Source organism: Lithobates pipiens, unplaced genomic scaffold (genome assembly GCF_037356315.1).
Source record: "Lithobates pipiens isolate NorthernLeopardFrog02 unplaced genomic scaffold, aLitPip1_a1.2 Scaffold_23, whole genome shotgun sequence".
In the NCBI taxonomy this organism is placed as follows: domain Eukaryota; kingdom Metazoa; phylum Chordata; class Amphibia; order Anura; family Ranidae; genus Lithobates; species Lithobates pipiens.
In genome coordinates this window covers 199,649,523-199,662,054 of record NW_027507785.1, presented here as the reverse complement: position 1 = coordinate 199,662,054, position 12,532 = coordinate 199,649,523, and the positions used below count along the sequence as shown (strand labels likewise).

The following is a 12,532-nucleotide window of genomic DNA, read 5'->3' as shown; positions in this document are numbered from 1 at the left end:
CTGTCACGGCCCATCAGAGTACCCGAGTACCTGTCACGGTCCATCAAAGTAGACGAGTACCTGTCACGGCCCATCAGAGTACCCGAGTACCTGTCACGGCCCATCAGAGTACCCGAGTACCTGTCACGGCCCATCAGAGTACCCGAGTACCCGTCACGGCCCATCAGAGTACCCGAGTACCCGTCGCGGCCCATCAGAGTACCCGTCACGGCCCATCAGAGTACCCGTCACGGCCCATCAGAGTACCCGAGTACCCGTCACGGTCCATCAAAGTAGACGAGTACCTGTCACGGCCCATCAGAGTACCAGAGTACCTGTCACGGTCCATCAGAGTACCCGAGTAGCTGTCACAGCCCATCAGAGTACCTGTCACGGTTCATCCGAGTACCCGGGCACCTGTCACAGCCCATCTGAGTATCCGAGTACCTGTCACAGTCCATCTGAGTACCCGTCGCAGTTCATCCGAGTACCCAAGTACCTGTCACAGTCCATATGAGGACCCAAATACCTGTCACCAGGCCATCAGAGTACCTGAGTACCTGTCAGCAGGCCATCAGAGTACCCGAATACCTGTCAGCAGGCCATCAGAGTACCCGAGTACCTGTCAGCAGGCCATCAGAGTACCCGAGTACCTGTCAGCAGGCCATCAGAGTACCCGAGTACCTGTCACATGGCCATCAGAGTACCCGAGTACCTATTTCCAGCCCATCAGAGTACCCGAGTACCTATTTGCAGCCCATGTCTCATAGAATATACATTGGGGTGTTTGCTTTCCAAAATGGGGTAATTTTGTGGGTAATTTCACTGTCCTGGTGGTCCAGGACCTTCAAAAGTGTGATGGGTAGGAATGAAATGAGATGTGTCATTTATGCTCCTAGAACGCCTGAACGTACTACTTCAATGTTTGGCCTCTCTATGTGACCAGGCTGTGTAAAAGTCCTACACATGTGGTATCGCCATACTCGGGAGGAGTAGCAGAATGTGTTTTGGGTTGTAATTTTTGCTATATACATGCTATGTGTTAGAAATATCTTATAAATTGACAACTTTGTGTAAAAAAAAAAAATGCGTTTTCATTTTTTTCCACATATTCCAAAAATTTCTGGAAAAAAAATGAACTGTTTAAAAGACTCATTATGCCTCACAGATTATACGTTGGGGTGCTTGCTTTCCAAAATGGGGTCATTTTATGGGAAATTCCATTGTCCTGGTACTCCTGGGCCTTCAAAAGTGTAATAGGTGGTTGAGAAATGAGATACGTCATTTTTGCTCGTAGAACGTCTGAAGGTACTACATCAATTTTGGTGCTTTGTATGTGGCCAGGCTGTGTAAAAGTCTCACATGTGGTATCGCCGTACTCAGGAAGAGTAGCAGAATGTATTTTGGGGTGTTATTTGTTGTATGCATATGCTGTGTGTGAGAAATAACCTGATAATATGACAATTTTGTAAAAAAAAAAATCAAAAAAAAAAAAAATCTTCATTTTGCAAAGAATTGTGGGAAAAAATTACAACTTAAAAAAATCACCATGCTACTTAATACCTTGGAATGTCTACTTTGTAAAAAGGGTTAATTTGGGGGGGTATTTGTACTTTCCTGACTTGTTAGTGTATCAAGAAATGAGATACACCTGATGTACTGAAGGCCTGATCAGATGTGATCAATTTTCAGCGATTGGCACCATAGTTTGTAGACTCTATAACGTTCACAAAGACCAAATAATATATACTAATGTGGGTTATTTTTACCAAAGATATGTAGCAGTATAAATTTTGGCCAAAATCTATGAAGAAAAATTACTAATTAGCAAAAATTTATGACAGAAACAAAGAAAAAGGCATTTTTTTCACAAAATTTACGTTTTATTTTATTTATAGCACAAAAAATAAAAAACCCACTAGTGATTAAATACCACTAAAAGAAAGCTCTATTTGTGTGGAAAAAAGGATGCAAGTTTCATATGGGTACAGTCTTGCATGACTGAGTTGTCATTCAAATTGTGGGAGAGCGCTGAAAGCTAAAAATTGGTCTGGCCAGGAAGGGGGTGTAAGTGCACTGTATTGAGGTGGTTAAGCATTTGAGAGGAGGGTTCACAAGAATATGCTGGCGTGAACCAGGCAAACTATAAGGAGGACAAGAGAATTAACAATAAGTTCCTTATTTGGAGTCAGGATCATAAATTATCACAACAACACAATGGACATTAATTCCTCCATTACTCTAATATCAAAAGGACATGAAAATAAAAACGCAAGTGCAGAGAAGTTTGCCAAATGAATTTATAATCTTTTTACAGGTTTAGACACAACTAAAAGCCTTGATTTCACAGGAAATTACCATGCACGTAATTGAGAAATTATATATTTGAATAGTTTGAATATTTGACCTTATTGTTTAGTAGAGTAATTCATTTTTGTTTATAACTTGGACCACACTTTAAAAAAAATCTCAGTGAAAATGAATGGACATAATCAGCATACTCTTTCTATAGGTATGTCCTTCAGATTTGAGTTTTATGTTGGTTAAAATGTATCTTTTTTTTGTACAATTAAAAATCTATATATAAAAACAAGGTTTAGTTTTATATCTTTGGAGCAAGAAAGGCATTCTGTTTACTTAAAGTATAACTAAATGTCAAAACCTCTTTTTTTAGTTTTGGATAGATTAGAACCCCTGTCAGTTTTTATTACTGTCCCTGCCCAGTTAAGGAGGTCCTCTCTCTCTCTCTCTCTCATATAGTTCTACGTTAACACTAACCTAATTATTGCTGTACATTCAAGGACACCCAGAAAAGCTTTAAAAATAACCTGCAAAGATGAAAAACAGGGGCCTCCATGGGTAAATGTGTTATTGTGACAAACTCCCGGATTGGAACAATTATGCAGCCAGTGAAGCGTTGGGACACAAGGCTGACTCATTAAAGGAGTAGAAACTGTTAACTTAGCTCAGTGAACTATAATTTTGCTTCGTACAAAGGATGAAGCTACATTCTTTTCAATCAACCAATCGTGCCAGTAAAAATCTTTCCATCGCACATGTCTGGGTATTCAAAGTGATTATAGGTTCACTATATTTACTTACATTCACTTTGCAACGTGAACAACCTCTGCTTCTTTAGTGAACCACCACCACTTGGTCACTGGCTGAGCTAGAAAAGACGGTAGGTCAAAGGATAACAGCCCAGCATCTTGTACCTTAAAAAAACAAATCCCTTACATTATAGGCAGCTCTTACTTGTCTTCCCTGGCAGATTCATGTAACAGTTACTCAAAAGAAAAATCACAATTTAAAAGCACTACAGGCAGATTTATACACAAGAGGAAAGTGTTTTGCTATACAAAACCAACTTGACAAATGACAGCTAGAACCTTGCTGATTGCCTCTGCTAATGCAATTTTCTTTCTTTCACTTTCTAATAAACATTACAGTGATGCAGGATCCTAGCTGAAGATTTGTACCTATCATATCATTAATTAGGCAAATCCAATGCAACACAGCACAATGACATATGCAGGTGGTGGGGAACAGAACAAGTAGTCTACAGAAACACGTTAAATGACTGCTAAGGGTGGTGCCTGCCCATAACCCTTCCAAGCAGCAACCTCTACAGATTAAAGTCTGCAGAATGTCATTTTCACTGGTGGTCACTGTTGGAAACAGCCTGCACAGAAGGCTGCGACTCCAGGCCAAGCAGTGTCCCCAAGTAAGAGTGTTCTCGAGTCTCAATTATTTGCTCAGGTCTGACTGGATGTAAAAGGGTTGCTGGCTGTGGCGTAAGAGTGTACTTTTCCAAGAAGGTTAAGTCAGAAGGACGCTGGTACTGTGCATCCTGTGGCAATACAGAGGTGCCAGCATGGGTCTCTAATTCACCTTCACTTTCTGCAATCTCCACAGGTACCAGGGTGAGAGGCACACAGATATCCGTCTCTGAGCTCTGAGCAGCAGCTGGGTAGAACTTGCTTTCTTCGTTTGTTCCCTCTTCCTCTGTCTTTAAACTATGAACATGGTCAATGTGGTACTTGAGCTTGTCCTTGCGTTTAAAAGCTGCACTGCAAAACTGGCAGTTGAATGGACGAGCATCTGAATGTATGACCATGTGTTTTGTTAGTGTCTTTTTAATACGAAAAGCTTGATTGCAGATCTGACATTTATATGGTTTTTCACCTGTCGAAGACAGAATAAGTTACTTATACTGAAATTCACACCTTTGGTACAAGTATAATGTCTATGTATAAAGTGGTTCTAAAGCCTTAAGGTTTTCACCTTAAAATGATTGTAAAGTCTTGTTTATTTTCCTATAAAAATAACAAACATGTTATATGGTAGTGGACTTGCACAGAGCAGCCTGGATCCTCCTCTTCTAGGGTGCCTCTTCTGTGATACTGGGCCCTCCCCTCCTGTTCAGTGCCCCCACAGCAAACAGCTTGCTAAGGGGGCATCTGAGCTGAGTCACAGCTCCCTGTGTCCATTCAGACATGAAGCCCCGATCCGGCCCGCTCCCTCTCTCCCCTGACTGGCTAGCTGACTGATTGACAATGGGAGCCGCTACAGTGTCTCAGACAATCAAGAGGGAGAATCTCAGACGGCTGAGACACTTGTGGACATTGCTGGACAGAGGATCCACAGGTAAGTGTTAAATGGGCTGCTGCACACAGAAGGCTTTTTATCTTAATGCATAGAATGCATTAGGATAAAAAACCTTGAGACTTTAAAACTCCTTTAATGCATTCTCCTAAATGGGAAGATTGATAGCCGCGGAAGCCAATCAAATGCTGCGACACAGGAGCGCGAGCAGAGCAGAGTCCCGTACCAGCACGGACAGGTGGAAAGTGGCTTTCCATGGGGGCACCCGCTAAAGAAGAGGGGCCTGGAGCACAGGCAGGGGACAACAGAAGAAGAGGATTGGGGGTGCTCTGTGCAAAAGCAATGCACAGAGCAGGTATGTATAGACATGTTTGTTATTTTAAATCTAAAAAACCCAAAGGTTTAATATCACTTTAAATAAATACAGGACATTTCAGCAGATCAAATCCTGGAACTAAAAATATATTTCCCCCCCAATTAATTCCCATAATAAAACACCCATCCAATTCCTCTTGCTACTCCATCTAACAGTACTTTATTGCAGATTCCCTGCATCTGCGATAGCGCAGGCACAGACGTCCATTCATTTGTACCTGTGGATACGCAGGGAAAAGATCCCTGCACCATTTCTAAAATCACAGCATTTTCCACCACAGGTAAAATGTGTTGTGGTTTCCATTGTGTGAGGGTGCCATTAAGAATTAATGGTACCCCCGCACGTCTGCTAACAGCAGTGCATTTTTGCTGCGGGAGTCCCACACCTGCACAGATGTAAACCCGGCCTTAGAAAATAATGATAAGAATATTTACAATCTCTTTCCAATGTATTTGCACAAAAAATTAAAAAGAAAATGGGCACAATTCACTAAAAGGTTATCTAATGTGTTCTGACAGTCATGTGACCACATAACGCATTCGATAAGGTAAATGTAAATTTACTATTGCGGTATTTAGCGCAAACACCAAAAACACGCGTTAAAAGCGGAGGTCCAGCTGAAAAAACAGTCAGCAGCTACAAACACTTTTAATAAGCACACTTACAGTAGGGATCGAAAGTTTGGGCACCCCAGGTAAAAATGTGTATTAATGTGCATAACGAAGCCAAGGAAAGATGGAAAAATCTCCAAATGGCATCAAATTACAGATTAGACATTCTTATAATATGTCAAAAAAAGTTAGATTTTATTTCCATCATTTACACTTTCAAAATTACAGAAAACAAAAAAATGGCGTCTGCAAAAGTTTGGGCACCCTGCAGAGTTAATATCTTGTACTGCCCCCTTTGGCAAGTATCACAGCTTGTAAATGCTTTTTGTAGCCAGCCAAGAGTCTTTCAATTCTTGTTTGAGGTATCTTTGCCCATTCTTCCTTACAAAAGTGTTCCAGTTCTTTAAAAAATTTCTGGGCTGTCTGTCACATACTGCTCTTTTAAGGCCTATCCATAGATTTTCAATAATGTTGAGGTCAGGAGATTGTGAAGGCCATGGCAAAACCTGTAATCCCCCGTGGATTTTGAGGTGTGTTTAGGATCATTATCCATTTGTAGAAGCCATCTTCTCTTTAACTTCAGCTTTTTTACAGATGGCATCAAGTTACCATCCAAAATTTGCTGAAATTTTATTGAATCCATTTTTCCTTCTACTCGTGAAATGTTCCCTGTGCCACTGGCTGCAATAAAACCCCAAAGCATGACTGATCCACCCCTATGCTTAACAGTTGGACAGAGGTTCTTTTCATTAAATTCTGTGCCCTTTCTTCTCCAAACGTACCTTTGCTCATTACGGACAAAAAGTTCTATTTTAACCTCAACGGTCCACAGAACTTGTTTCCAAAATGCCTCAGGCTTGTCTATATGTTCATTTGCAAAGTTCAAACGCTGACTTTTGTGGTGAGGACGTAGAAGAGGTTTTCTTCTGATGACTCTTTCATGAAGACCATATTTGTACAAGTATCTCTTTATAGTGGAATAGTGTACCACAACTTCAGTGTCTGCCAGATCTTTCTGGAGGGATCGTGCAGTCAAATGTGGGTTTTGAATTGCTTTTCTCACAATCCAGCGAGCTGTTCTGTCTGATATTTTTCTTGGTCTTCCAGATCTTGCTTTAACTTCCACTGTTCCTGATGACTGCCATTTCTTAATTACATTCCGAACAGAGGATATTGACATCTGAAAACGCTTTGCTATCTTCTTATAGCCTTCTCCAGCTTTGTGAGCGTCAACTATTTTCAGTTTCAGTTTTCTAGACAAGTGCTTAGAAGAACCCATGGTGCTGATTGTTGGGGCAAAGTCAGATGAGTGTGGCCATTTAAAAACTTTGAGATTGACATCACCTGGTCTTCCCAGACGATGATTGAGAACAATCCATGACACTGGCAGGTCTCAGCTTTGCAAAGGGGGCAGTGCATGCTATAAATTCTGCAGGGTGCCCAAACTTTTGCAGACGCCATTTTTAGTTTTCTATAATTTTGAAAGTATAAATGATGGAAATAAAATCTAACTTTTTTTGACATATTATAAGAATGTCTAATCTGTAATTTGATGCCATTTGGAGATTTTTCCATCTTTCCTTGGCTTCGTTATGCACATTAAACACACATTTTTACCTGGGGTGCCCAAACTTTCGATCCCCACTGTACCTGTCCAAGGTTCCCGCAATGTCAGCCGCCGAGGACGATCCGTCCATCGGATGGGGTCCCGGCACAGCCATTCCAACTATTCCAACTAAGAGAAAAAGGCAGTGGAGCCTTGCGGCTTCACTGCTCGTTTCCTACTGCGCATGCGTGAGTCACGCCTCGCTTTGAGAATGGCCGGCTGTGTTCTGGGACACACACAGTTCCCAGAACACAGCGCACCCCATTCCCCAGAAGACAATGCGAGGAGGAGAAGAATGAAGACCACCGCAGAGTAGGAAGTGGCAGATTAAGACGATCTGCCTAGCAACAGCCATTTCTGGCAAGTAAAAAATTGTATTTAAAAAAAAAAAAAAAAAATTCACATTTTTAGGAGCATTTTAATGTATTTTTAAAAAAAATACTGAATAAAAAAGCAGCAAGTCAAGTCACAGAAGGAAATAATAAATGCATGCATTAAAGGGGTTGTAAAGGTAAAAAAAAAATCATATTAATGCATTCTATGCCTTTCACCTCTTAACCCAGAGAAGCCATGCCATACCAGCCATGACTAAATTGCTGGCTGTCTTACAATTTTTTTTGAAAAAGCATCATATTGCGATAACTTACCACATAGTTTAACGCGGTATTTAACTGGTTCCCTACCATGTCACTCACGCAGATATACTGCGGCACAATGTCTCTCCTGGGCGAAATTCCATACGGGTGCATCCTACCCCATTTCGGCCACCAGAGGGCACGAGTGACAGCACAGGGATTGTGTGTGCTGTCAGAGGAGAGGAGCCATATCGTTTGCTCTACTAAATAGGAAAAACTATATATCTCCTCTCCTAGTCAATCCTATCAACATACAGTTAGAGCACATTGAGAGAACACACAGTTAACCCCTTGATTGCCCCCTATTGTTAACCCCTTCCCTGTCAGTGACATTTACACTGTAATAAGTGCATTTTTATAGCACTGATTGCTGCATAATTGCCAATGGTCCCCAAAAAAGTGTCAAAAGTCTGCGATCTGTCCATCGCAGTACCACTAAAAATCGCAGATCACCACCATTACTAGTAAAAATAAAAATTATATTATAATATATATATATATATATATATATATATATATATATATATATATATATATATATATATATATATATATATATATATATATATATATATATTACACACATACACATCAATCAATATACGCTTATAACGATATATTTTTTAAACAAAAATATGTAGAAGCATATATATTGGCCTAAGCTGATGAAGATTTATTTTTTTTAATTTGGGGGATATTTATTATAGCAAAAAGTAAAAACAAAAAAATATATATATTTTTCCAAAATTGTCCCTTTTCTTGTTTATAGCACCGGTTTAAGGTGCTGATAGCACTCAAACACATTTTCTGCATGGTGTATCAGCACATTCCCTGTTTGATACAGCCAGGGAAGCTGCTAATGGAGCACAATGTTTGCTCGTTTAGCTGCTTTGGAGGGCATGAGAGACACTGGAGTCTAATAGACTCCCAAGGTCTCCAAAAAGAGTACCTTCACCTGGCCAATGCTATCACATGGGGATTTGTTAACCCATTGTGATAAAAAAAAAGAAAGTTAAATAGAAATAAAGATTTAAAAAAAAATGTAATAAAACTGTATTAAAAACCCCCAAAATAAATTAATTGTAAGCCCTATTGGTATGCATATACTCACTAATGCAAACATGCGCATAATGCGTTCACATTAGGGGCACACCAAATGGAAATTTTGGTGCCGAAACCGAAAATGAAGGATGCACTAGGCTGAAAACTGAAACGGATTCCGAAATGACAGTTTTTTAAAAATATTTATATTTTTACATATAATTGTATTATATTTAGAGGTCGGCCGATATATCCGTTTTTTTAATTAATCGGCATCAGCCAATTGGGCTGCTAGTGGGGCGCATATAACCCAACTAGCGGCCAAGGAAGAGGTTAAATGCGCCCGTGAAGCGCCGCTGCCAAATCGCATTGCTTTGGCAGTAGTGCCCATTCATATCAATGGGCAGGAGTGGTGGAGGAGCGGTATACACCACTCCAAAGGTGCTGCTTGCAAGACTTTTTTTTTTTTTTTTTTTAACATCCTGCAAGTGCATCGCCTCAGTGTGAAAGCACTCTGTCTTTCACACAGACTGCAGGGGAGGCGTTTTGCAGGCACTTTACAGGCGCTATTTTTAGCCCAAAAGAGCCTAAAAAATGCCCCAGTGTCTGTTAGAGTTTATGAGATGAAGGGGGGGGGGGAAAAAATCAGCCTAACATATAGGCATCATATATCGGCCACCGGCCGCCGTGATTTCTAAATATCGGCATCACCCTGTTCTGCCTAGTGACACTGTCACTGATCATAGCTCCCTGTGATAGGGAGCGGTGATCAGTGACGTGTCACTCATAGCCACACCCCTAACGGTTAGAATCACTCAGGAAATCAAACGCTTATTGCGATTTTTTTTTTAACCAAAAATATGTAGAAGAAGAATACATATCAGCCTAAACTGAAGAAAAAAAATAGTTTTTTTAAAACATATTTTTGGGGGATATTTATTATAGCAAAAAAATAATGTGTTTTTTCAAAATTGTCGCTCTATTTTTGTTTATAGCGCAAAAAAAAGAAAAACCGCAGAAGTAATTAAATATCACCAAAAGAAAGATCTATTTGTGGGGAAAAAATGACATCAATTTTGTCTGGGAGCCACTTCACACGACCGCGTAATTGTCAGTTAAAGCAACGCAGTGCCGAATCGCAAAAAGTGCTCTGGTCTTAGGCCAGCCAAATGGTCCGGGGTTTAAGTGGTTAATATATTTTTCCCCGAAAACATGCGTTTGATAAACAGCTGCTCAAATATCGTGCAACATAATTGGTCTGGGGGTTTTTAGGACCACAAATGCAGATTTTTACATCTGTACAAAAATGTAAAAATTGCTCTAGAGGTAAAGTGGTAAATAGCACAAAGAGATCTTGATATTACTTTACAATATAAATATATATTACCCGAATGTGTTCTGAAGTGCATTTCAAGGCTTGATTTCCCCTTAAAGACTTTTTTGCATACTTCACACTGATGAATTGTTGCCTTGTATCTGCAAAATAAAAAAAAAAGATACATCTCCATTTTTTGTTTTGTAAATGCATAGACAGGAATATACAACATACAGTACAAGTCTAGTGGGATAATAGGTAAAATCCTAATTTGACTAATTAGCTTTGGTGCGTTTAAGCACCAAAGGTTTACTGAAAGTCAGCAAACACATCTCAGTACCAAACAATATTATGCAACTGCCACCCAACAAACCCCATGGCTATCCTCGTCTTTTTGAGCAGCTGCGGTGTGATGTGTACCACCCCTACAGGATTTAAATCCATCTAGTGATTATCATGCTATCTGTATTCAATCTGTTAAAATTATAAACAGTAGGGGGCGTGGCTTATCGATGGCCAAGTGAGGAAGTGTTTTACGAGAGCTACTGGCCTTCCCCGCTTGGCCTCGCAAAACAGACGGCTTACCTAAGGGACATTGAGGTATGATAACCACCAGAAGGTATAGGACAAGATCATCGGCCAGCAGCAATCAATCATTGACCCCGCAGAGCGGTATCCGACGATACTTCCGTGACATTGCCGGGCGCCATTGCAACAGTGCCATGTGAACACAGCATTGCTGCAGCTGACACGCCAGGATTGCCCAAACTGCCCGCGGAATCAAGCTGCTTGAAGATCTCTTAACCCTGGAAGAAATACAGTCGGCAGTAGGGGCCACTAAACTAGGGAAAGCACCGACCCCGGATGGGGCTCACTGCTCAATATTACAAAATCTTATTACCATCCCTTGAGGAATTTATGCACAAATTCCTTAACTCACTAGGCTCTGACACAAAACTCCCATGAGACACCCTATCGGCAAACATCACTGTGATCCCCAAGGAAGGGAAGGACCCTACGGCATGCGGGAACTATAGGCTGATCTCGCTACTCAATGCAGACCTAAATATTTTCACGAAAATATTATCCACCAGGATCCAACTATATATCTTCCATCCCTTATTCACTTGGACCAGGTTGGATTTCTCCCAACCAGGGAGGAGAGGGACAACACAATTAAAGTCCTTAACCTTCTACATGTGGTGAACAAAAATAAGACCCCCTGTGTCTTCTTAAGCACGGACGCAGAGAAGGCCTTTGACAGGGTGAACTGGCAATTGATGTCCTCCGTCTTCAAACACATAGGCCTGGGCAACACGATGCCGAATTGGATAAACTCACTATACACTGACCCTTCAGCTCGAGTCCGTGCCAACGGAGTCTTATCAGATTCATTTGTGATCAAGAACGGGACACGACAGGGGTGCCCATTATGCCCACTCCTTTTCGCCCTGTCACTGGAACCCTTCCTGCGTACCGTGCGTGCCAACCCCGATATCACGGGGGGGGGGGGGGGGGGGGGGGGTTATGGGAGACTCACAGAAGATGGCCGCATATGCGGATGATATGCCGTTTTCCCTCACTAATCCGGCGATCTCCCTTCCAAACCTTTTACAAGAATTCAGGACATATGGTAGTATCTCAAAGATGAAAATTAACTTCAACAAATCTGAAGCGATGAGTATAGGAGTGCCCCCATGCCTTCTCATGATTCTTAGAACCAGTTTTAAATTTAAATAGACAAACACAGCCCTAAAATATCTAGGTAAACACATCCTCCCCCCAAAATGTCTCAGATATTTGCCCTGAATTCCCCCCCCCCCCCCCCGCTACTGACAGCTGTACGCACTCTGCTCAATAAATGGCACATGGGGTTACATTCATGGTTTGGTAGATGCAATATCCTTAAGATGTGCATCCTTCCTAAATTTCTCTACCTTTTACAAGCCTTACCGATCCCAATCCCCTCCTTCTATTTTGACCAGACCAGTGCACTTTTTTTCGACTTCATATGGGCACATAAAAGGCCTAGACTCAATAAAAGACAACTCACACTGCCCAAACTGTATTGAGGCCTGGTAGAAGCAGACCTCCGCAAATACCATCAGGCAACCCACCTGACTAGGCTTATCGACTGGAACCGCCATCAGTCCACTAAATTATGGACCCAGTTAGAGCAGACCCAGTGTGCTGTACCCCTGGGCAGAGTGCCTTAGTGCCATAACTTACTATCAAGAGACACAAAAAATCATCCCCTAATAGGCACAACTACGAGAACACGTTAGTCTCTCCTTACACGTGCCTGCCTTACATCACTTGACTCCCCGCTGTGTCCAATCCTGGGAACCCCAGAGTTTTCCCCCG

The 12,532-nt window shown here is 41.4% G+C and overlaps 1 protein-coding gene across 2 annotated transcripts in view; it reads right to left on the bottom strand.

Annotated features, from left to right (window-relative positions):
• Nucleotides 1-2,265: 2,265 nt before the first annotated feature.
• Nucleotides 2,266-12,532, bottom strand: part of ZBTB41 (zinc finger and BTB domain containing 41) — an 86,101-nt gene continuing 75,834 nt past the window's right edge. For both annotated transcript variants that reach the window (XM_077452764.1, XM_077452762.1), the window contains exons 10-11: nt 10,241-10,329; nt 2,266-4,164 (exon numbers count right to left, since the gene is read on the bottom strand). In XM_077452764.1, coding sequence (XP_077308890.1) covers nt 3,635-4,164; nt 10,241-10,329 — 619 coding nt within the window. In that variant the 3' untranslated portion in view covers nt 2,266-3,634. The remainder of the gene's footprint in view (nt 4,165-10,240; nt 10,330-12,532) is intronic.